The sequence below is a fragment of the Nesoenas mayeri genome, assembly GCF_963082525.1.
Source record: "Nesoenas mayeri genome assembly, chromosome: 12".
Taxonomy (NCBI): Eukaryota; Metazoa; Chordata; class Aves; order Columbiformes; family Columbidae; genus Nesoenas; species Nesoenas mayeri.
In genome coordinates this window covers 3,146,071-3,171,442 of record NC_137547.1, presented here as the reverse complement: position 1 = coordinate 3,171,442, position 25,372 = coordinate 3,146,071, and the positions used below count along the sequence as shown (strand labels likewise).

The 25,372-nt window shown below is 43.9% G+C and overlaps 1 protein-coding gene across 2 annotated transcripts; it reads left to right on the top strand.

Annotated features, from left to right (window-relative positions):
* The first annotated feature begins 384 nt into the window (after positions 1-384).
* Positions 385-21,200, top strand: N4BP1 (NEDD4 binding protein 1). Of its 2 annotated transcripts, XM_080352211.1 has the most exons (7): positions 385-655; positions 4,377-6,139; positions 13,902-14,032; positions 14,312-14,408; positions 16,900-17,007; positions 18,484-18,591; positions 20,685-21,200. In XM_080352211.1, the coding sequence occupies exons 1-7, from the start codon at positions 410-412 to the stop codon at positions 21,019-21,021; spliced, it is 2,790 nt and encodes a 929-aa protein (XP_080208337.1). In that variant the 5' UTR covers positions 385-409; the 3' UTR covers positions 21,022-21,200. The 2 variants fall into 2 exon arrangements, with proteins under 2 accessions (XP_080208337.1, XP_080208338.1); XM_080352212.1 differs by lacking the exons at positions 18,484-18,591; positions 20,685-21,200 and adding an exon at positions 17,680-18,216.
* Positions 21,201-25,372: the final 4,172 nt, after the last annotated feature.

The window sequence follows — 25,372 nt, the reverse complement described above, 5'->3', positions numbered from 1 at the left end:
AAAAAACGTGTCCTGTGTTTTCTACCACGCTGAGGCTGTGGGGATGGGGGCTGCACTTGGCCCACCACGAGAGATAAAACTTAACATCTCTTTTTAAATTAAATCCAAGAGGACACCAGAACACGGCTATGTGTTAAACCCAAATTTCTGGGCTGTGAAAGCGTTCGACGGGGAAGGTTTCCTGGGAAAGGGGAAGGTTTCCTAGGAGGGCGGGGTTGCCTGAGGGGCGGACGGGCTGCTCTGAGGGGAGCGCTCCCGCCGCCCTTCCTAAAGATGGCGCCGCGGCTGCTTCCCGGCGCGGGGCGGTGCCGTCGCGGGGTGATGACGTGAGCGGTACAGCGGGAGCCCGGGGATTCCCCGCGGTGTTGTCCCGGCCCGGCGCCATGGCGGGCCGGAACGGCTGGCGCTGATGGCGGCTCGCTGGGCAGCCCGCGGCTCCGGGCCGGGGCTGGATGAGTTCACCGTTCCGGCGGAGAAGAGCCGGCTCCTGGAGGGGAGTCGAGGCCGCATCGAGGGCTTGTTCGAGGTGCGGCTGGCGGTACTGGGGGCGCAGGGGGACTGGCGGGCCTCCCTCCCGCCGCCCGGCCCCCCGCCCGCCGCCGCCAGGATTTGGGTGCAGCTGGAGGGCGGCGGGAAGGCTGTGCGCAGCGCCAAGGTACAGCTCGGGAGGGCCGGACAGGAACGGGGCCGCGGGGAGGAGGCCCGGGGGGCTGGGGGGGAAGCCAGCGGGGATACCTGCGTTAGGAGGGGGTGGTCAGTAGGTCAGGGGGTGGTCAGTAGGTCCGAGAGGTTCTCCTGCCCCTCTGCTCTGCCCTGGGGAGACCACACCTGGAATCTTGTGTCCAGCTGTGGCCCCTCAGTTCCAGCAGGACAGGGAACTGCTGCAGAGAGTCCAGCGCAGCCACCAAGATGCTGCAGGGAGTGGAGCATCTCCCGTGTGAGGAAAGGCTGAGGGAGCTGGGGCTCTGGAGCTGGACAAGAGGACACTGAGGGGTGACTCATTCACGGGGATCAATATGGAAAGGGGCAGTGTCAGGAGGATGGAGCCAGGCTCTGCTGGTGACAACCAGGGACAGGACAAGGGGCAATGGGTGCAAACTGGAACACAGGAGGTTCCACTGAAAGATGAGAAGAAACTTGTTGGGGGTGAGGGTGTCAGAGCCTGGCCCAGGCTGCCCAGGGGGGTTGTGGAGTCTCCTTCTGTGCAGACATTCCAACCCGCCTGGACACCTTCCTGTGTAACCTCATCTGGGTGTTCCTGCTCCATGGGGGGATTGCACTGGATGAGCTTCCCAGGGCCCTTCACCCCCTGACACTCTGGGATTCTGTGAAACCGAAGCGGGTGTGTCCGGGGCTGTTGACATGGGTCGGGCCGCGCGGGGCGGGGCAGAGCGTAGCGGGGCGGGGGGAGCTGAGAGAACCGGGCGAGGGGCGGGTTAAAGTGCGGTTACAGTGTGTCGAGCTCCTTGTGTGAACATCTCTCCGATGAGCTGGGGCTGCTGAGCTGGAGAAGAGAAGCTGAGAGGGATCTGATCAATGGATCAATAGCTCAGGGTGGGTGTCAGAGGATGGACCAGACTCTGCTCGGTGGTGCCCAACGCCAGGGTGAGGGGCAACGGGCACAGACTGGAACACAGGAGGCTCCATGTGAACATGAGCAGAAACTTGTTTGCTGGGAGGTGCCAGAGCCTGGCCCAGGCTGCCCAGAGCGGGTGTGGAGTCTCCTTCTCTGAGACTTTTGAACCCGCCTGGACACTAAATTAGTGTACCCTGTGATTAAGGTACAAAAGACGTACCCATTGTTAACCATAAATGCTTTCTGAGCACCTGCAGAACAAGGGGATATTATTCAAGTTTTAGATCCTTCTGCAGGACAGGAGGGAGACAGAAGACGAAGTGATACATTGTTTAGAAGCAGAGCACTTAGTTTATATTTAACTAATAGTCAATAGATATATTGTAAGTACTAAACAATTATAACTAACATCATCATTTATTTCTTAGTATAGATATATGTCAAAATTTCCAAAAATTTTTATGCATATGTAATAATTATGTGAATATAAGCAACGCAAGAGCATCCAGTCACTGGAGCACTGATGGAGGATGATCCCCAGAGCTCCCCAGTGCTGTTAATAAAAGAATGCTGCTTAACAGCATAGTTGTCTCTGCTGTTAAGTTTATTTCTCAGTTTCAACATAATCCTGTGTGATCTGCCCTGGTGACCCTGCATTAGCAGGGGTGTTAGGCTGTGTGATCTCCTGAGGTCCCTTCAACCCCAGCCAGGCTGGGATCCTGTGATCCTTCTTCATCCCTAAGCCAAGCTGTTCCTCAGGGCTGGTTGGGTGTTGCCGTGTTTCACAGCTGCTTTACAGACTCACCTCAGTCTATGCCAGGCAGGAGCTTTGCAGTAAAGCTCTTGCTGACATGGCTCAGAGCTGATGTTCCTCAGCCTCAGAGCTGGCAGGTCCAGGCTGCTTCACCCCCCTGATTGCTGGGCAGATTGTTTTCCTTTTAACCAACCACTAAACAAGCTGAGAGAGCCGTCTGGGCTGTTTGTGGTTCTGTGATGCTTGTTGCTGTGAACCACAGAATCATTTTGGTTGGAAGAGACCCTCAAGATCATGGAGTCCAACCATAACCCACCCCTGGCACTGCCCCATGTCCTGAGAACCTCATGTCCGTCTGTCCAGCCCTCCAGGGATGGTGACTCCAGCACTGCCCTGGGCAGCCTGTTCCAATGCCCCACAGCCCTTTGGGGAAGAAATTGTTCCCCAGATCCAACCTCAACCTCCCCTGGTGTGACTTGAAGCCAATTCTGTGAAGTATCTTTGCAGAAGTGTTTTGTTAAGTCTGTTGTACAGCTGACCCTTGCGAGGGGCTCAGCAGTAATGATGAAATTAATATTACTCAGTGATAGCTGTTTGAATGATGGGATGAGAACGGCAGTGTGGGCACTGGCTGGGCAGAAGGCAGCTTTCAAACCCAAAATCTCAGTATGTCTGTATGTTTAAATACACATACATTTTAGTGGGTATCCTCAGCATGTATTTTGAATTCACAGGCTGGGCAGTCCACTTTCAAAATCTTGATTCCTTGACTGTGTAAGGCATAAACAAGGAAAATCCTGTGAATGTTGAGAGTTTTGAATTATTTGACTCTGAAATTGTCTGTAAACCAATTTGCTTGTATATTTGGGCACAAAAACTGCAGAAACTTTTACAGGTAGCTGCAGGACAACTTTCCTTTTTTCCAGAAAATTAAAGCCTGAATTACAGCACAAGATTTCCGTCTCCTAATCTCCGCTTTTCCTAATAACATACAAAATATTTCCTACTCCAAATACTTTTAGGGGTGTGGGAGACTTGACTGACCTTACACGTAGAGCAGTTTTCAGGCCTTATCTGGAGGGTTTATTGTGTAGAAAGTATGAACAATTGCACGTCTTTATTGTTGCCCTTTAAAAGGTTTTGTAGGTGTCAGAAATAGCAATTGGTTGTGGTTTTTTTTAAATCTATTAAAAACCTGAACTTCTGGAACACAGAAGTACCTGGAGCTGGAGTTTCTCAGTCATTTGTCAGTATCATCTGCTTTTTCAAAATGCTGCCTGTCAAAGGCTCCTGTTGAAAGCTGCCTTGCTGTTGAGCTTTTTGGGTGTGATTTTCTTTGTAAGTAGGCGTTCTGGCAATTGTAGTTTTAAAATACAGATGCTTTACTTCCTTGATAGGGGAATCAAAGTCCAGATAGAGGGTTGGTCATTTGTTTTTGGCATGTTTGTTTTTTTACTATAGGATATCCTTTAATGTGTGGTTGCTGCTGTGGCTACTAGTTATGTTGTGCTGTGCCACAGGATCCATGTCTTTTAGTCAGCAAGTGTAGAATGAGTAACATACAATGACACCTTTAAAACATACGATAGCTACTGCTGTGGTGAGCCTTTGGAAATTCTCTTTAGAAACTGTTTTTAGAAGTTCAGTTCTATGGACGAGGTGGAATTCTTTAATGCAAGCCATTTGGTCGTGAAGTGTATGTTCTCTTTGACCAAAGAATGGGGGTGGGAATATAAATCTCTTTACTTGTCTTCTAAACTGTTTGAGCTACAACTTACATACTCTGTTACAATCAGTTTCAAGTAAATTTAGTTATAAGCAATGGGATACAAAAGAAAGTTATCCTTCTAGATCTATTAAAAATAATTTCAGATCTCTGTGGTTTTATCTCTTATCCAGTTAACTGGCAATATTTACTTTCTCACCTTTCTTAAGCAAAGTTGGCTTTATTTTCGAATGCACTTGCCCACTCTTGACCTGACCAAAACTAACTGTAGGTATTAGCGTTTCACAACTATTGATTCTGCTGTCTTTTTCTCCTTCTAGGAGTATATCAAGGGACTCTGTGAACCTGAACTGGAAGAAAAGGAGCACTACCCAAAGGACATCCACTGCATCTTTGTTGGTGCACGGAGCCTGTTTCTCAACAGCCTGATCCAGGATACCTGTGCTGATATAACAGTGCTGGAAATAGGATTGCTCAGCATTAAAGGGGGTGCAGAAGCTGTTGTTATGGCTCAAAGTCACATTCAGCAGTTTGTGAAGCTTTTTGAAAGCAATGAAAGCTTACTAAGCGACAAGGAATCGGAGGTTAAAAAGCAGTTCAGACAATTTGTGGAAGCACACGCAGATAAATATACAATGGATTTACTGATTTTGCCCAGCTCACTGAAGAGAGAACTCCTGAGTCTCACACAAACGGAATGTTGCGGAGCGGAGAGCAATGTCATCGATCTCACGGGTTCTGATAGCCCAACAGAGCTGGTACCAAACAAAGCGATTGCTACAAACAGAGATGGAAGAGCAGATGGCGAGGAAGCCAGAAACAACGCCGGCACACCCGTAACCGAGCTGACAAAGCAAATGGACAGCGTGCTATCTGATGCTCCTGAAACAAATTTTGTTCCCATAAATGTCCCCCTGTTAGAGGCCATGGTGTCTAAAGAAAGGCAGTCCTGTAAAAGAAGATCTTCTGATGATGAGGAAAGGCTCCCTAAAAAGCAGTTCTCTTGGGGAAATGATCAGGAGGTGGAATCTGCTTCGCACGGTAATCCCTCAGACAGCGATGCGGTTATTGATCTGCTTTCGGACAGCTGCAGTGAATCGGGTGATCCCGGTTGTTGCCTTAAAGAAGGTGATGATATCAGTGAGGAAATGGAATATAAGATTCTTGTGAACTTCTTCAGAACGATGGGATATTCCCAAAATATTGTAGAAAAAGTTATTGATAGCCTGGGACAATCTGTGGAACCATTAACGTTGCTAGAAGAAATTGAAAAGGAAAATGTAAAATTTCAAAAAGAACATGAACAGTCGTCTGAAAAGCCTAGAACTATCAATCCTACTTTAGGAAGTAAAGCAAATAATTCACAAAAGCTGGAAGACAAAGTAATTTCTAGCAATAAGAGTCCACTCAAATCCAGCCATACTTCAAAGGAGACAAAAAATGAATATCACAAATTAAGAGATTCACCAAACCTGCACGTCGATGCAGAAGATAAAATGCAGATGTTGGTGGGCAAACCTGCTTCTCCTTCCAGTAAAAGTTCACCTGTACGCTGTAAACAGAGAGACAGATACTGCCCTGCTAAGAATCACAGTTCGAGGTCAAGTGATCTAGAAACCGATGGTGTTGTAACTACTGGCACCATACAAGCTGGAGCTCTCAAAGATGTCGATTTTGTAGCCAGAGGGAGCTCCGATGTGCCGTGTATCTCAGCTAAGACTAAAACTGCAGCTCAGCAAAGATCTGCAGGGCCCTCCCCTGTACAGAACAGTCATCCCGGCTTTGAGGAGCTGCTGGGCCACGGCAGCTCCTCTGCTCACGCCAGAGCTCTCACCCAGCGACTTTCCCAACCCTGCAACGCTGAAAATCCCCTCCCAGAGCACGTCTCGTCTTCACAAATCCACCCTTCACATCCTGAGAGAGAGACGACGGGAGCACCCAGACGTCATCCCGACCCTTCCGTCACTGGCGTGCAGCGATTCCTGGACTCTCTGAAAACGCCGTACAGGCTGGAGTTGAAAAATGAACCTGGGAAACCCTATTTAAAACACATCATTATTGATGGAAGCAATGTTGCCATTTCGTAAGTATTGTTCTATTCAGCTATCTCTTTATTAAACGGTCAATGAACTTTCAAATGAAATAGGGACTAAGAAGTTGCTGTTGCATACATAAAGTTTTTTCTAGCTTGCTTTTTGATCCGAGTACACATGTTTTAGCTTCTGATGATGGCTGCATTGCTAAGTTATGATAAGTCTTGATAGTGAAAAATTATGTGTGGTTGACGGTAGCCGTATTAATTTCCAACTCGTAACAATTTTTGTTTTAGTCTCCATTCAGTGACAGCATTCATTTTCAATTGACTTGCTTGGAGCTACTGTGCTTTGTTGAGATACTGTGCGTAGAAGGAAATTGAGAAGTTTTTAGCAGGTGCACTATGTGACACTTAATTGAGTACACAAATCCAGCTAGAACAGTGTGGTTGTAGGGTATTCTGTTGTGAAATAATTCTTGTAGCATTTACTTTTGGCTTAAAAAAAATACATAGTCTGAAGCTGAACAAATGCAATAACCAGTTAAAATAGCATAAGGAAAATCCCTGATTTTTTACTTAAACTTTGGCTGGTAATTGCGATGCTCTGGAAAACATTTTCTGTCAAGCAATTAAGACTTAACTTTCCTGCTCTGGTAGAAGTTCATGAATTAGTAAAAAAACGGGTAACTTAGATTTATGAAGCCCAAATACTAAAAAATCTGAAAAAAAGAACTTGAGCAGAATAGGCAATGAGACCTAAAAGTAGATATACATTAGAGGCAGATGAGATCAGTCATAAGTAACTGCACTGAGCTGTGCTCCGTTGCAAGCGATTTTGGGCCTGAAACTTTATTTGCTTTGCACACACCTAAGAAAGAAGTTAAGTTACCATCCACTTAAGAGTAAAGCATTTGAGTTTTTTGGTGTGTGTGGTTTTTTTCTTTACCTTTTGCTCTTAGTGTCTTGTAATTTTAAAGTGGAGCTTTTTATACAAAAGTAACATATTTGCCCTTTAACAACATTACATATTAGTGCTTGGGTCCTGTTACTTTTTGCAAGTGTTGGCATGCGACAAAAATATAGCGTCCCCCTGCATGAAAGTTTGAGACCAGTGTGTGCATGGGCACACACGCCTGTCTGCTGCTCCTCCTGAAAAAAGGTAGGAGAACAATAGTAGGCAATTATAGAGCTGCTGGATAATTTTGACAGACTGGCTGCCAAGGCACCGTGCAAACAAACCCTGTGAAATGGGGACAGTTAGTACTGAAAAGATCAGGAAATGCCCTTCATTGGCTGTGATGCAGGGATTTTCCATTATTGTCAACATTTTCTAATTCCTTTTTTTCCCCGCAGTGTTTCTATTGTAGATGACTGTGGAGGGCATTGCCAATTACAGTTTTCTTTTTCAAGTTTGTTATAACTAACTGAAATAGCAAAAATCAATTAGAAGAAACATAAAATGTTGTGCTTCACTTGATTCTTTAACATTTGTCTCATCCCAGCTATCCCTGAATTGATTGCTGTTCTCCAGGCAGAGCCTGGGATTTGTTCTTTTTACACTAAGTAATTTTTGCAAGCATGCATGTCCAAAGGTTTTGTCATTGTTTGCAATGGGGCTTTTTTTGTCCTGTTGGAATATGCAAAGAAGCAATGACAAATGTAATGCTTCTTTTTAGTGAGGAAGTGGTAGTTTTTAAGAACAAACTGCCTGACTCCTGCTCCACTCATCAACGCAACAATAAGAAAGAATAAACTTACTGTGAGAACTTGCTAGTTAAGATTTTCTCGGTCATTCTGAGTTCCTCTGCTGAATTAAACTCTTCCAGCGCAGAAATCAGTTTCCACTGATTCAAACCGTGCTGCCAGAACCACAGTGGAGCACTTGAACAAAACAGCAGCAATTCTGAGAAACATCATCTGTATCCCCAGACAAAGTGGGAAGAGATTGGGCTATTTAAGTGTTTCTTAAACACTTGAACTGCTTTTAAATACGGATTTTACTATTGGAGATGGGAACTCCTGAAGAGCCTCCTATCAGCTGTATTATATTGTATTGAGTTGTAACTAATTCTTGACGAGGTTGTTCTGTAAGCACAGACCAGAGTTCTACCAGTGATCCCCTTTGGCTAGAAAAAACACATCTGACTGGTTCAGATACACATATATTATATGTATTCTACTTCCAGCTATTAGATGAACGAAGCTTCCCGAAAGAATGGGCTTAAATGCTGTTCAGGGGAAGAAAATAATCACTTAAAAGACTATAATGTGATATATTGTAAGAAAATAATGTCAAAGCCTGGCTTAAAATGAATGTAATGTTTGGGGCAGCTGGCGCAGTTTCCCAGCAGTAACCATGCGAATGAGATCTGCACGTGCACCACGTACAGTTGTGTCAATGGGAAGAAAATGGATTCACAGAGAGGTATAAAGGTGCCCCTGAGATGTTGTTCTTTTCTGATTATGAAAGATCTACTTTAGCTCCTGAACATTTCACCAGAATTGATGGAATAGCAAAACTGCTTCAGTTATTAGGGATAATAAATACTTCTAACTCCCTTTTCTCTGTGATAGGAATGAATTTTGCTGGAGGACAGAAATAATAAATCCTGTTGTCATTTTGTGAAGCGCTAGTAAAACTGTTAATATTATTTTAGCAAATTAGGGAATCAGTCTGAACTTCTCCCCTTTATGTACAGTCCCAGCCTGAGGATTTCTGGTTTGTACCTTGATATTTGCTGATAACTTACGGAAACTGTCAGATTGACCTTCCTAGACCTGTTGTTCATTCAGAAATAATTCCGCTGGTGTTTTAACTTAACCCGTACAAAACTTGATTCATATAAAAATAGATCTTGCTTTGCTTGTTCTTTCTTTGACAGGCCTCTCATGTATTTGCGCATGTCCCTGCTAGATCCCTTTTTTCCCCCATTCAGAACAAAACATACATTTTTAAAGATTATTAGCTTCGGGTGCAGTTTAAGGACCTAGTGATATAGAAATGTTTGCAGTTAGTCTAGAAAGTCTCTACAGCACAGATAAGGCATCAAAAGTCAATCTAAGTAATGTCTTCTGCTTATGAGAAGGAATGTGGAAAGATTTCTGAATGTGTAACCGTTCCTACCAAGGGATCATGAGGTGAAGAAGGTGATGATCATCCTTACAAATTTATTGCCCCCGGGGTAAAGAGCCCAGAGCTGGTCCCTTAGTGACTGGCAACAGTAAATCTCTTCAGGTCAATCACTGGAGGATTAATTTAATTAATAGCTTGATGTTTTCTATCATTTTATAGTCTTGCTAACTTTAAAAGGGAAGCCTGGCATGACCCATAACTCTTGTCACTCCTTTAATTCAATTACAGTGGCTTGTTGCAGGAAATAGTTTATAAAACAAACTCATTTCCTCATTGTTCAGACTCTGACTTAGAAAATAGTGATGTAAAAGTGCAAGTCACAGCTGAGTCATAAGCTTTATAAAACGATTTCCCAAACGTGTTAGTGGAAGAGAAATGCAGATTGTTGAAGTCATCTATAAAATAACAACAATACTACATCATCTTTGTCTTTTTTCTTTTAATATTTAGAGATTTTATTTTTCCTCTGCGTATTTCTGTTATGGGGTTTTTTGTCTTTGGTGTTTGGGGTTTTGTTTTGTTTTCAGAACAACCAAATACATCTGAAAGCAATGAATTAAAAGATGGTGAATAAACATCTGCTTATCTCTCTGGCTGCAAGACCACTATAACCAGTGATCTCCCGCCTTTTTGTTGATTAACCACATGAAAAACTCTGCTTATGAAAAGCAAAGGACAGAGAACTGCCTCAAAATAGCAGAACCATCAAGATATTTAAATGTTCTAGTAAATAATGGGGGCCTGGGGTTCTTTAATGTAGGTATTGAGCAGCTTCCTTCTGGCTAAATAAAGCCTCATGATTTTGTTATGTCTCAAAGTGAAGAATTGTTTTCAGTTTTGCTTTCAATTGTTTTCAGTTTTGCTTCTCGGTATCTTGAGGTTACGGACATTTGCAAGAAGCCGAAGGATTTTTGCTCTTGGCATGTGTGACCCAGTAAAAAGGGATCTATTAAATCTATCACATGGATCTATTAATGCCAGCTGCACTTGCAGTGTGCTTGGCGAACTTTGGCAAGCCCAGAGTTTACTCTGCTGCTAACAAGTACTTTTAACATTACCTCTTTTTAGGTGCTGAAAACAGGCCTTTCAGGGCTGACCGAAACATCCAGGGAGTTGTTTGGGTAGTAATCAATTGAATTTTGTTAAAATGTGGAAGAAACTCAGAATGAAAGAGCAATTGGATGGAATCATATCTTGCTAGAATTGTTTGCAAATAATGATATCTACTTAATTTAGTTACAAAACTAAAGGGAAAATGTTACATGTCCCGGAAAGCAGCCTGCCGTTTGCTGCTTTGTGCTGCTTATCATCTCTTGTTTAACTTAAGAAATACCTGTGTAGGGTCTTTCATGTTTTTTAAAGAACTGGGACAGCCAAAAATTGGTATTTACAATGGCAGCTGGGGAACAGATAGAGTCTTTGAGTTGGATGCCCCATCTGTGGTAATTTGCCGTCCTTCAGATGTTTACCTAGCTCAAATAAAGCAGTTCAGATTTCTGCTTATCTAGCAATGATATGTTTTTGCGTATTACAGCTCACCTTAATTCTATGTCTGATTTGCTAAAGTTAAATATTAAGCTTTTTTTTTTTTTAAGTTGCTACAGAGCAAGAGTTGGATCATACAGGACAAATCAAGAGCTGCTGTTCTAGGTGTGAACATTTAAACACCAGAGTGCTCTGTTTAGTTCAGCAGGATTAAAGCTCCAAAGCAGGAGAATGGACGAGTAGGGACGGCACAGTTTTCGACATGAACGTCAAGACTGCTGCATCTCTTGAAGTCCAATTGAGAGCCATTAATACAGTGAAAGTATTTACCAGAGGTTTACAGTTTATTGAACAGGATACCTAACTTAAAGTGGAAGGATGATGACTGCATTCTAAGTTCATTACCTAGAAGGTTTTACGAGTAATAACTCTTCTGTGACAATTATGCTCCTTTATTTGACTGCTCTTGACATCAAGAACACTTAATTTTGTTATGGCAAGTGGGGCATAGCTATTTTTTTTTTTCTCCAGAAACTCCGTTAGTAAGTCAGATACTTGCTTTTTATCGTTCAGGTGTAACATTGATTTTTCTGCCCTTCTACAGAAAACATTCCTCTCCAAATTCAGAGAACCTTAATAGATTTATATTTTGAACAGGATATGTGAATAGAATTGTAGAATGGTTTGGGTTGGGAGGGACCTTAAAGCTCCCCCAGTGCCCCCCCTGCCATGAGCAGGGACATCTTCACCAGCTCAGGTTGCTCAGAGCCCCGTCCAGCCTGGCCTGGGATGTCTCCAGGGATGGTTCATCCACCACCTCTCTGGCCAATCTGGGCCAGGCTCTCACCACCCTTATTGGGAGGAATTTCTTCCTTATATCTACTCCAAATGTCCCCTCTTTCAGTTTAAAGCCATTTTCCATGATCCTGTCACTACAGATCTTTGTAAAAAGTCCCTCTCCATCTTTCCTGTAGGTCCCTTTAGGTACTGGAGGCTGCTCTAGGGTCTCCCCAGAGCTTTTCTTCTCCAGCTGAACACTCCAATGCTTTCAGCCTGTGTTTCTGTCCTCCCAGCAGAGCTGCTCCAGCCTCGGGTCATTTCTGTGGCTCCTCTGGCCCCTCTCCAGCAGGTCCATGTGTGTCCTGTGCTGAGGACCCAGAGCTGGACCAGCACTGCAGGGTGTCTCAGAGCAGACCAAAGTCACCTCCTTGACCTGCTGCTCACGCCGCTGGGGATGCAGCCCAGGACACAGTTGGCTTTCTGGGCTGCAAGTGCACATTGCTGAGTCATGTTGAGCTTCTCATCAGCCAACATTCCAAAGTCCTCCTTAGGGCTGCCCTCAATCCATTCTCCGCCCAGCCTGTGTCTGTGCTTGGGATTGCGCTGACCCAGGTGCAGGACCTTGCCCTTGGCCTTGTTGAACCTCCTGAGGTTCTCATGGGCCCCCTCTCAAGCCTGTCCAGGTCTCTCTGGATGGATCCTGTCCTTCTAGCACATCAACCACAACACTTAGCTTGGGGCCTTTAGGAAACTGGCTGAGGGTGCACTCGATCCCATTGTCTATATCGCCAATAAAGATGTCAAACTGTGCCAGTTGCAATGAGGAACACCTCCCAGCACTGGTCTCTTCTTTGACTGTTGACGGCAGCTCTTTGAGTGTCACCATTCCTTATCCACAGAGTGGTCCATCCATCAAATCCTTGTCTTTCCAATGTAGAGACAAGGATGTCATGCAGGACAGTGTCAGATGACGGCCCTTGCTCTTCCCATATCTACCGGCACTGCAGCCCCACTGTGGAAGGCCACCCAGTTTGTCAGGCACAATTTGCCCTTGGCGAAGCCACGCTGACTGTCACCAGTTGTTTCCTTATTTTCCGTGTGCCGGTGCTCCTGAAGGCGGAGTTTCACTGTAAAAATGTTTCCATGGAGATGCTTTAGAGAATTCTCCTTTTAAAAGATTTCCTGGTGGGCTAAAGTAGGGATTTAAAGATAAGATTCCATCCAAACTAATACGGCTCACTAGTAGGCTTATAACATACAATTGCATGTTAACTAGGAGACTGGTTTACAATATGAATACCACTTGGTTACTACTCACTGTTATGAGGAGCACTTTGTAGTGACTCAACATCTAACTCAAAACATAGAGTACGTGCAACTCGGAAGAAATGCTTCGCCTGTTTGTGCCATCGGTTCTGAATCTGTCTTTTCTAGCCAAGTGCATCTTTGTTTTGTCCAAGTGTAGCCTCTAATCTGTGAAAACCTGAGCAGAAAAGTTTCTGCATGAAAACTGGATTTAGCCTTATGTAAGATGCTAATAGGTGTTCTGTAGGAATTTATTCTAGAGATGTTTTTTATTCTGTCTTCTGCGCTTTATTCTGAGATTCTGTTATTCTCCCAAAGCCCAGTTCCCAGAAGCTGCTTAGACAGTGAATTGCTAAAGGAGGAGTTCCTGCTGTCTGTTAGATGGACATATAGGGTTATTGGGGTAGTTCAAATCGGGGGGACCTGGGACCTCCCAAGATCATCAACTCCAATATCTATGATGCTCGTGTTAGACAGTTGCTGATTTTTCTGGGAAGTCACTTAACTGAGTTGCAAAACCAGGTCATTAGCATCTTATATTTTTAAATGGGAAAAAAAAAATGTTACCACAAAAATACAGTGTTTTGAAAATCTTTCTTCAAATAAATTTCATTATTTTGCTTGAAAGCAGTAGCTCAGATTGTTGAAATGAAGAGAGTGAAGGCCTTGATATCTTAGATTATCAGAGAACTTCTGGGATGTGGTCCTTGGCAACCAGTTGAACCAGAGCTGTTCTGGTTTGTAGTGGGACTGTATTTGGAACTACCACAATACTGAATTATGGGCATTTTAAGCTATAATCAATAGACTTCAGAAACCACCACTATTGGCCTGTTTTTAAAGCTAAACCCACTCGTGATGACTCGAATATCGTGCCCACAAAGCTGAGCTGTGGAGCTGCAAAGTGATGTTTCTATTATCTTCTTTTGCTGAGGATCTTTCGACTTATAAGATTCCTCATCTGTAACATCCATCTCCCTTTTATTTTGGTGGGGTCGTATGTGTAATTTCCAGCTTCACTTTGCAAGGACTTGTTCCGTTTTCTTTATATTCGTGGTAATAAAACTGTAATGAATTTCTCCGCCGTTCTCTTTCTTTCACCCTCAGTCATGGTCTAAGGAAATTCTTCTCCTGTCGAGGAATTGCAATAGCTGTTGACTATTTTTGGAAACGTGGCCACCGAAATATCACTGTGTTCGTTCCACAGTGGAGAACAAGACGTGATCCTTTCATTACAGGTGAGGGTAGTAGTTGCCTAATATTTTTATTAAATTGCATTGTAACTATTTCTTTGGATGCTTCTGTAAAGAATGAATGGAGAAGCAACACTTCATAAAACATTAAGCACCAGGAGTCTGGCTGCTCAGCATAATTGTGTTTCCATACACAGTGCAAGACACTGAAATGTTATTTCTGTAGATTAATAGCTACTAAATAGCCCATCTTCTCTGCTAATCGTACCTCAGACTAATGGCCAAATATTTGTTTTTAAGAACAGTTGTTTCATGTTTTAACAGAGCAGGATTTCTTAACACAGCTCCAGGATGTTGGAATATTGTCTTTAACCCCTGCCAGGATGGTTTTAGGAGCAAGAATTGCTGCTCATGATGACAGGTATGGACTGGACATAGTTTCAAAATCTTTTTAAACATGCGACTAATGGTTGAAAAAGCTCAATAGTTCATGAGTGCTTGTGTTAGCTGGTTCTTCGACCTGTCTAGACAGAGAGCTATGCATCCAACTGAAGACCGAGCTCTACTTCTCTTAAGTTATTTTACTGTCCCTGAGAAACATTTCTGCATGTAGTTCTCTAATAATGTTGTACATACTGTTTTCAGAAATTCATGGAAAATGGTAAATTTTCATTGCAATTTTAACCAAAAAAGAAACCCACACATTTCAAATGTCATCATTTGAACTGAGTCAGAAACATCAGTCAGAACTGAGTCATTACTAGTCTTCTAGTAATGTTTTTATGCTTTCCTGATCATCCGTTTACCCCTGCATTTTCTCTTCTGTTTGGGGAGCACTAGCATAAATCAGCTACTGACCTGGTACGATTTTGTTAGGTTTTTTCCTCGGTGCCATTGTGGCATACAGACATAGGTATGTATTTGGAGCAGTGTATTTGTAACAATGTGTAGATTAGTACATTTCCAAGTTAATTTGAGCACCAAAATTGAACTTCAAAATGTGGGGACCATCTTTCAGTGAACAAGACAACAGTAAGGGGTTTTTGTTGGGTGTTGGGGGAGTTTCCTGCTGCTTAGATTACCAGATTTTCCCAGTCTTGAGACACAGTTACAAGCACATGCTGCCTAAGGTTTTTTTTCCCCAACCAGCTGCATTCTGCATGGGTGAGCAGTTCACAGGTTTGAAATGATGTTTTGCAGCTCATTACACTACACTGGATTCCCTTCTATTAATCATCATTCCTACTTCCGTTTTCTGACTGCAAAATTGTCAGGTTTTTGCATCGCGGGCATGCCTGGTTTTGTTAGATTGTGCAGCCATGGACCTGATTGCAAAACCTGATATGCCAAAGATATATCAAGTAGTGCACTTAATTTATCTTCCTTGTTAAAATACAGCAATTCCTAGAGTCTTGCATCTGGGCAGGAACAACCCCAGGTTCCAGTATAGTTTGGGGAATGACCTATTAGAGAGCAGCGTACGGGAAAGGGACCTGGGGGTCCTGGGGCCAGCAGGGTGACCATGAGCCAGCACTGGGCCCTTGTGGCCAGGAAGGCCAGTGGTACCTGGGGTGGGTTAGAAGGGAGTGGTCAGTAGGTCAGAGAGGTTCTCCTGCCCCTCTGCTCTGCCCTGGGGAGACCACACCTGGAATCTTGTGTCCAGTTGTGGCCCCTCAGTTCCAGCAGGACAGGGAACTGCTGCAGAGAGTCCAGCGCAGCCACCAAGATGCTGAAGGGAGTGGAGCATCTCCCGTGTGAGGAAAGGCTGAGGGAGCTGGGGCTCTGGAGCTGGACAAGAGGACACTGAGGGGGGACTCATTCCTGGGGATCAGTATGGAAAGGGAGAGTGTCAGGAGGATGGAGCCAGACTCTGCTGGTGACAACCAGGGACAGGACAAGGGGCAATGGGTGCAAACTGGAACACAGGAGGTTCCACTGAAAGATGAGAAGGAACTTGTTGGGGTGAGGGTGTCAGAGCCTGGCCCAGGCTGCCCAGGGGGTTGTGGAGTCTCCTTCTGTGCAGACATTCCAACCCGCCTGGACACCTTCCTGTGTAACCTCATCTGGGTGTTCCTGCTCCATGGGGGAATTGCACTGGATGAGCTTTCCAGGGCCCTTCCGACCCTTGACACTCTAGGATTCTGTGTAATTCTGATCTCTGAAATAATAATGTTGTAGCAAAAAAAAAAATGTACAAGGCAGCAAGTTGGTGTTGTTTACATACTGATGTTTTATATAAACCCAGAATTTCATATAGAATACTAGTACTTACAATTGTGGAAATGAGTGTTGCTGCACTTTCATCAAAAGTGTACGTGGTCCTTTAGAAGGACACCATCAGTTTTCTATCTGTGATTCTGTCTCTTTGCTAAAATAGATTCAGATGGCAAAAAGCTTGTTTTCAGACAGGTAAAAAAACCCATGGACTTTCCTTAATAAATCAGAAGTTACCTTTTGTCATCATTTATTTAACAACAAAATGGCAGCAAGCATTGTCAGAGCAAACAGTTAACCTGCAGAACACCGACATTAGTGCTAAGCACAAAAGTACATGGAAATAACTTTGGTTTGGAATGTGTAATAAACACTGTAGTCCTTTGTAAAACAAACTCTACAAATATTTGCCATCTGATAATCTTGTGGGTTTTGGGGATTTTGCTTGTGGGGGTTTTTTAATGGAAAAAAAGCCTCCCATGGATACTCTGCTTCACTAAATAAATGCATCCTACCTAAAATGTTGTTTAACATTATATGGTGGGTCAAAACAGACTCATTTCCTAGTCATCAAAGTGTGTGTTTTCATGCACTTCACAAATCACTCCTGGATGGTGAGAGGTTTGTTTTCCTACATCTTTGGGCAGTTTTCAGCACAGCAGATTGTCTTAACCACCCTTTGAAAATTAATTTTACAGGTTTTTATTACACCTTGCTGATAAAACTGGAGGTGTTATTGTGACTAATGATAACTTCAGGGAATTTGTGACAGAATCACTGGCCTGGAGAGAAATTATTCAAAAAAGGTAAGTACTGTATTCCCATGAAAGCTCAGAAGCTCATCTGCCGTTACAGTTGTAGGCACTGGACCTTCATGTAGTTTTCTTATTTTTAATTCATCTGCCATGCAATTCTGGTAGAGCCCAACAAAGTACCATGTGTGTTTCATGGCTTTGATTCATGGCCTTATAATCGTGTGCTGACTAGTCCAGTGTCCCTGTTATTCACACATTCTTCACTGTACATGTGTTGATTGCTCACAAAAGCAGGCACAGGGTGGAGCAGCCACGCGATGTCGCGTCTGCAGCTTCGTGTCAGGTCCTGTAGAGCAGACGCTTTGTGGTCCATTCTCACAGGCTTTCATGGTTACATCTCCTTTCTTCAAGGAGAGATGAAGCTGATGCAGACACACAGTGTCACGGTTTCAGAATCACTCACTCTTGCTGTAGTACAAGGAATCATCATCACTAAACAAAATAAGGAATACTTGCAACACATCCCTGTAGTCATTTCCCTGCAATTGATGAGTGTCCTTTGGGTTGGATGAGTTCATGTAGTTGTCAAATATCCAAGCCTCAGCCTGGGGATTCTCTGGGAATTAGTTTCTCCTGTGCACCTGCTTGATTTTTGTTGTTTGGGTTGGTTTGTTTTTTTTTTTCTCATTTATTTGTTCTGTTTTGTTTTTCTCCCCCCTCCAGTTAAATCAGCTCATTTGACTGTTAAGGTATGATCTTCTGTTGCCCACATTTCCCACTAATCCCTCAGAGTCGCCCTGACATCTTCTCAGGGCACATCTACTGCATTCACTGGGGTCTGTGTAGGTCTAACAAAATAAATCATTGAAAACTGCCCTGGTTTCTCATGTTGGCTCATCATGTAGGTATTTATTTCTTGAGTGAATTCTACCGGTCCAGTTCTGTTCTCCTACAGAACTTTAGCAAGAATACTTAGCACGTCATCCTGAGTCTGTGGTTTTTTTAAGAGCTTGTGTTAACATCTATTAGTTTTACTTCTGGGGAAATTCCACTATACCAAATTCTCTCCTTGCAGACAAATTTTAGTTGAACTGGTTTCCTTCAATGCAGATTTCCCCCCTCCCAGAATGAAAGAAAAACGTTTCTTTGTGTCTTAAGTGCAAACAGCTAATGCAATGTTTGCTGGTCACCTGGCTTTCTGATAACATCTGCATTTTAGCTACGTACTTGAAGATCCTTAAGAGGAAGGAGAGTTAGAACAACCTGAAAATCTTCTCTAATCACCTAGAAAATTCCACTCTCATTTGCAAAAATTTGCAGTCATCCAACAGTTGCTGTGTAATGGGGAGAGTTCACAGAAGCTCCCATGAGATGGTTTGGACAGTGAGCAATGGATGACGAGCTCAGTGGCTCCTGCTGTGGTGTGAAGTGTCTGCTCTGGGCAGCCTGGCCTGGCCTGGCCGGAGCTGAGGGGCTGCCCGGTGTCACACGTTGGGAACAGATAACACTGACAGAACTCTCTTGCAGGTTGCTGCAGTACACTTTTGCTGGTGATATATTTATGGTTCCTGATGACCCTTTGGGAAGAAACGGACCTGGATTAGACGACTTCCTTCGAAGCGAAGGCTGTTCTAGGTATAAGACTGTTTTCACTTTTGTTTGAGACAGTTACATTTTCGTATTGAAATAAACTCTTTTCCTGGGTCACTTGAAGACCTCCTTAGATCTATACAAAAGAGGTGCAGTAAAATTAAGCAGGAACACTGCAGGATGCAGTAGCTTAACAAAACCATGTTTTTCCTGTTACATCAGTCTGTTCAGAAACTGCTGGTGACATTTGCAGCTAATCGAGATCTCTATCAGAGCCAAGATAAGTAAGACAGTCCCTTCCTCTGAGCTTTGATGGTGGTGGCTTTCGCACAAGGGTGGTCCAGACTCTGTTAAGGTCACACAGAACCACCAGTGGTTTGGGTTTGTGGGAGTCTGGCATCCTGTTAATTATGGTGATGTCATTTAAAACGACTTTGTTAATCCCTTACTCATAGTGGGGCAATAGTTGCTGCAAAATAAACACTCCACACTCACAATCTTTGTCACGGGAGAGGCATTTCGCTTCACTGTGTACTGTACTGTTCATAAAGAGGCATTGCTGTTCAATGCATTTGTATTTTATTCTTAATTTTAAATATTAATAAACATACTGTTCCTTTAATGGAATTGTACTTTTAAAATGTGCATATATTCACAGTATGAATTTGCTTTGCATTAACTGCCCAGACTTGAGAATGGGTTTGCTCTTTTGCACAAGCAAATAAGCCGCTCTTTGTTCTTCTTTCACCACCTTAGGAATCATAGTTGCTAATGAGAGTGAGGAGTATTTAGAGAGCTTTTAGAAACAAGAGAGGTAATAAAAAATCAGCGATAGAAAAGGCAAGCTGTACTAAAGGATTAATACCCAGAATAAGCAAGAATCTCAGCTACAGAAAGAATTGAGGAAAGTGAGATGTATATACCAGTAGGTCACAGGTTGATTTGAAAATAAGCGTGTAATTTTAACAGGAAAAAAGCAACTCCAGTAGGAAATGCTGAGAAAGTATTCAAGCTTTAATATAAAACCTTTAAGAGATACCATTTGGAACGCTGTGTTTTAGCCATCTGTGAGCAAGAAAAATAAAGTGAAACCAGAATGTGTTCAGAGAGGTGACCGGTGGCTGTAGATGTGGAAAGAGAGTCTTTTGAGAGGACTCTAGGAGAGCTTGATTTCCGATCTCTAAACCAGGAACTGGCACTGGGCTTTGGTGTTTGGGGATGCATGGTGGGGTTTTTTAAGGCAGATAAAAGGTGTGAGTGTAAAGAGTTAATTTTGTTACTTCCCTGAGACTTTTCTGCCTGAGTTCAGTGATGCAGAAAGCACCAGTGGCACCAGGAATTAGATCAGAACCTGGAAGGATCTCAGGCAATTAGAGAGCCTCTCCATGTTGAGTAATGGGAGGTGTCGTAACCTAAATGATTTTAAAATTGGGCTCTGTAATTTAGAGACAGTTTCCCTTGGTGGTAGGAAACCAGACTAACTGGAGTCCCAGTTCACTGCCTTACCTAGTGGCATCTGCAGTAGACTTTGCCCTGGATTTTGTAGCACTCGCAGTTTAGAGCAGCAAACTCTTCAAAGTCTGAAATGAAATCTCAATAATTAAGGAAGAATATTCAGATCCTGAAGTTGCTGAAAAACCTCATTGCCCCTTTAGGGTATTACAGGGGATCAAGGGCTTCACCTAAATGTGGGCACAGCTTACGGTCGTGGGCAGAAGTAGCTGAGGGCTCGTCTTGGGGAGCATCTGGAAGCCCCTTCGGTCTGTCAGCATTTTCACATGTCCTGAGTCAGTCTGCGTGTCTTCAATGTCTTTTTTATCCATTTAGCTCAATAATGCTGATGTTGATACTTCCGTAAAATAAGCTTTGACTGTTACGGTATTTAGTCACGTAACGTACTCACAGCATCTTGGAACTAGTCCTATGTGATGTTGTTAGTCGTGCCAGATTCCACTTGAAAACTGTTACACCTGCTGGTTTGTTTCACTTGGAAAAAATGCTTATCATTTGATTCTAATCAGTAAGTAGCTGAGCAGCAGTGACCTATAGGACTTGCATCCATTTTTCCTTTTGTGTGTTTGTACAGACCGGTAGCATCTTTACTTTAATTTAATACAAATTTATATTTTGTTCCATAGAGGTTTTTGGTCATCAAAAAAGACTTTACAGAGCAGTGAACAATACTCTTCGGAGACACCTTTCATTGTACCAGTCCCCAGAACACCCAGCAGCAGTCAGCAGCCTAAAAACAGGGGAGATGCTGATCGTCCATCAGCTTGGCTTCCAATGGAAACAAACATCAAGGCTTGTCTGCCGATTCCGCCCCAGAGATCTGCCTTGGAAACTGTCCAGCTACGAGAAGCCCTGATAAACATCTTTCCTGATGATGAGCAGAGACAGAAGATTGATCAAATCCTAGCTGATCATCCATTCATGAGAGATCTTAACGCACTGTCTGCCATGGTGCTTGACTGAACTTTATACAGGGGGTTTTATTATCACAACTGATCTGACTAAATTTGAATATCAATATGAAGAAAAAAGTGACTTTGTGAATATTCAGAACCTAATTTTATTTGTATAAACAAAGATATTTTTTGTTCTGTTGCTAATAGATGCCAGTTTTTGGTAAATTAAAAACTGCTGCTACTACAGATTTGTAGTAATATTTTCTATGAAAGAAAAAAATCTTCTGCTTCACTTGAATTGCTTATTGAAGCAGTAGCAGTTCTAAGGAACTGTTATCACTTTAAATAGCATGTTAGCACTTTTTAAAAACTCCTTTCCTCAAATGGGAAAAAATCATGTCAGAGGCTTAAAACTTCCTCCTGCAGCTTCAGATCAATTTCCCAAGGCACGCATACCACGCTGTAACACAAACCATGCGCCCGTCAGAGGCCATTGCTGGTGTTTCATAGAAAACCTGTGCTCTGCTAGTGCCTCCTGCACTTAGAAACTCCACACTATTTCTCCATGGAAATAAAACAGGCCATTTTAATACTTTCACATATGAAGAGTTCTAGGTAATGTATGTGTGACCCTCCTTTCCTTCCGCCCGCACAGTGGAGTGTGGAAACAGGCGCTGCTCGTGCGGGTGGTGGCAGCCGGTCGGTGACTGTGGGAGCAGCGGGTGTTCATGTGCCGCTCAAGGGCTGTCACACGGGGCGTTTCACATCTGGTGCTTTGTAAAGATCAACGGGAAGGCTCTGAGAAATTCTGGTGTCCTCGTTCTTCTATAAAGAAAGATGACACGCAAGGCATAAGGGTAATTGTAAGAGTGTTACAGATAACTCCGTGTTTAGTTTTCGTTCGCGCTGTACCAAACAGCTGTGACAGGCTAAGAGTGGCCGGGATGGGCCACCGAGATGATCCGAGGACATGAGGAAAGGCTGAGGGACCTGGGCTGGAGCAGCCGTGAGGGGACACTCGGCACCATGTTCCAGTATCTAAAGGTGGCTGTGATTCAGCTGCAGATCCCGTTGGACAAGGAGTCCCGTGGAAAAGCTGCGGGGCAATGGGGACAAGTTACTCCTGGGGAGATTCCCATTGACACGCAGGGAAACTTTTCCCCATGAGAACAATCAGCCCTTGGAATCGTCTCCCCGGGGCAGTGGTGGGTTCCCAACATGGGGCACTTGGAAGATGCAGCTGGACAGGGGCTGGGCCAGCTTGGCCAGACCGGGCTTGTGCCAGGACAGCTTGGGCCAGGTGATCCCTGTGGTCCCTGGCAACACGGGATTCCATGACTCTATATTCTGTATGTTATATGAATGACTCAGGGATACTAAGCAGCATTCTGGTATTACAGGCAGACAAGAAGCTTTGCATATGTGGGAAAAATCTTAGTGCCAATGGCATGAAAACCATGATAATCCATTTGCCTGTTCAACCCGGTTGAGAGATACTATGCTAGAGTAGGTGGGAGAGGGAAGGTTTCAATTAGAAAGTGTAAATACACAATTCTCCTCAATGGATGATATTTGTAATATTTTAGAAGATGTGAAACCTACATTGGTTTTGAAGTTGGAAATTCTTTTTACCATCAATGCTGTTTCAGAATAAATTTAGTATCTTTTATAGTCTGTGCTGTTACCCGTTTGACTTTGCCTGCCTGTTCTAAACCCAAATGCTGTGCTAAAGCTATTAAGGAACGTGATGCTGTTGATGTAGAAGTGGCATTCTCTCTTATGCGGAGCTCATGTGCTGTAGTTAACAGTCAGCTCCAGCCCTTTGAATCTGTGCTGGGATCTATCCCAAAAGTTAGGTGAGAAAAAAGGATCACAGTTGAGGGAAGCTGACCAACAGGACCACTTTCAAGAGCAGCAGCAAAGCGATGATTACTGTGTGTCTGTGTCTCTGTACACACTTAAGCCTGTTTTACCTTCCTTTTAACCAGTTTCTGGTGCTAAGTGTTCACCTTAGAAAAACCAAATTAGACTGTAAAGAAAGTGCAAGCTACAAAGCTCATGTTAAATTTCTGTCATACTGAGCCTTATCCTAAAGCATAAGTACAGCAGCTTTCTCTCCAGTTCCCTGGGATCTGAAATCAGTTTTCACTTAAAAGCAAAAGGGCTGAAATACAAGTGAGGATGGAGAAAAGGTTTCAATATGTTTCTACATCCAAATAGACAAATCTGAATTTCTTCTTCTCTATAAATGAGCGGGCAGTTCGTTAGTCAGGTGGGCAGGGTCATTGTGACCAGCACGTTTGCCAAGATGCAGCGCTGACCTACTAAGGGCTCTGTGATCACCAAGGTCAGTCCCATAAAAGCTGGGTGTTTCCCAAAGCCTGTTGTCACTGAAAATAATATGCTTTTTATACAAGAAAGTTAGTCTGTGATTTTTCTTTATCAACTGTACAAAGTGCCTAGAGTGGAATGAGCAGAGGAAAAGGTCAAGACTAAGTCTGAATGTAGCCACGATGTTCCTGATCCCTAGACTAAACTCATCTTCTGTGAGGTGATATATATTGCTAATACAGTTTTTGCTTTCTTGTTATGTCCACTGAAATGGGAAGACAAATGAATATTTCTTTGACCTTACTCAGAACTTCCTTGTCTACCATGAGATATTCATAATTCCAGGTAGATACAACTGCTTTTGCCTGAACGGGACAGCCCTGAGTTTATCCATGATATTAAAAGGTGCCAAGACCCAGCAACAAACAACAAAAACCCCACAAAATCCTGGGTATATGTATAATCTCCCAGCTCCATATCAAACAGAGATATTATTGGGTTTTGTGCCGGCAAAAGCAGCATCTAGTGAGTGATGTGGTTTACAAACCAGTCCTGCGTGGGTGGTGACCTGACCTTGTCGCTCCCGCTGGCCCAGCGCTGTGCCACCAAGTGTCATCACACCGTGTCCCATAACATGGTGTTTGGGTTTTCCTTCCTACCAGCGTTAACGCCTTGTGTGTTCCAGGCACCTTCCCATCACCCGGGAAGACAGAGGTGGCTGAACCTGGGAGAAGAAGCACCTCGGTGTAAAAATATGAAATATACTGTTGTAAGTATTGCAAAATACTGTTTCCTAATACTAACTTGTATGGAGAAAAATATGAAGAAATGTCAAAATACTGTGATATATGGGAAAGCTGAAAAAAAGATGAAAATCTTAATACAAATAGGTAAAAATCTGTCGGGGCTGTTGCAGACTGAGCAGGATTTTCCCCAGGTAGCCGTGCACAGGTCCTTCCCACATCTGCTGAGGACACGAGTGCCTGTGGCAGCAGGTGACCCACTGTGTGTCCGGCAGCTGTCCGTGTGTCCTTTTTAAAAACCCCTTTCCTCAAATAGGAAAAAATCATGTCAGAGGCTTAAAACTTCCTCCTGCAGCTTCAGATCAATTTCCCAAGGCACGCATACCACGCTGTAACACAAACCATGCGCCCGTCAGAGGCCATTGCTGGTGTTTCATAGAAAACCAGGATTTTTGCCGATGAAAAAATACTAATCAATTAATGATAAGCTAACAACATAATTGTAAATCGCCTATTGTTTAACATGGAGAATGAGCCTGCAGAGGGTCAGTTTGTAGAACAAATATTACTACGTAATACCCCATCATTTTATAGATAGATCTGAGACAACGCTTAGATTTTAATGGGTGGAAAACATGGAAGAAAGGGGCTTTGGCATGAGGATCTATGGAATTACCAAGGAGCATATTTGATTAGAATCTTTTTTTCTTATCAGTGAAAACATTGCGCACCGATAGCCAGCTAAATGGTTCCCATTTTTGAAACAGAGACACTGAGGCACGAGAAAGAACCACCTTGCCTGAAACTCATTGTGGCGGGTGGCAGCGGTGGCCGAGCTCCTCAGCCTCACCGCGGCAGCCCTTGGTAAACCCTCCTCACCGCACCACGACACCATCCTGCCCCGGCACAGGCCCAGGGCTGACGTGAAGATTTCTCTCAGCTGGCTCCAGCACCATCCACCCGCAACGTGCCCCACGGCAGCCCCACTATGTGGAGGATGAGGCCTCTGAGGGCCCCATCTTGTGTCACCTCAGGGGTGGGAGGCAAGGAGGGAAACAGGAGGGTGTCTGGGGATGGACACAGTGACAAGGGACAGTTTGTATGGCAGCCTGAGCGGCTGCTGTGCTGGTTTTCTGAGCCCCGGCCGCACTCAGCCACTGAAGCAGCAGGTTGAGCACAGGGGAGCGTGAGGCGCTGGGGAGAGGCTGGCAGGAAAACACAGGGACGGGCAGCAACAGCCGGACCCTGCTGGGTGCAGACGTGTGGGGACAACAGCCCGCAGAATGTGCTCCAGGTGAGCCTAAATCTACCTGTACCCTAACCCTCTCTGCCCGCACCGCCAGG

What these genes read in the sequence shown, in the direction of transcription:
- N4BP1 (XM_080352211.1), top strand. Translation starts at nt 410, where the DNA reads ATGGCGGCTCGCTGGGCAGCCCGCGGCTCCGGGCCGGGGCTGGATGAG. An exon ending in GGAAGCAATGTTGCCATTTC is followed by an intron (nt 6,140 to 13,901) that starts GTAAGTATTGTT and finishes TTTCACCCTCAG; the next exon opens with TCATGGTCTAAGGAAATTCT. An exon ending in CGAAGCGAAGGCTGTTCTAG is followed by an intron (nt 18,592 to 20,684) that starts GTATAAGACTGT and finishes TTTGTTCCATAG; the next exon opens with AGGTTTTTGGTCATCAAAAA.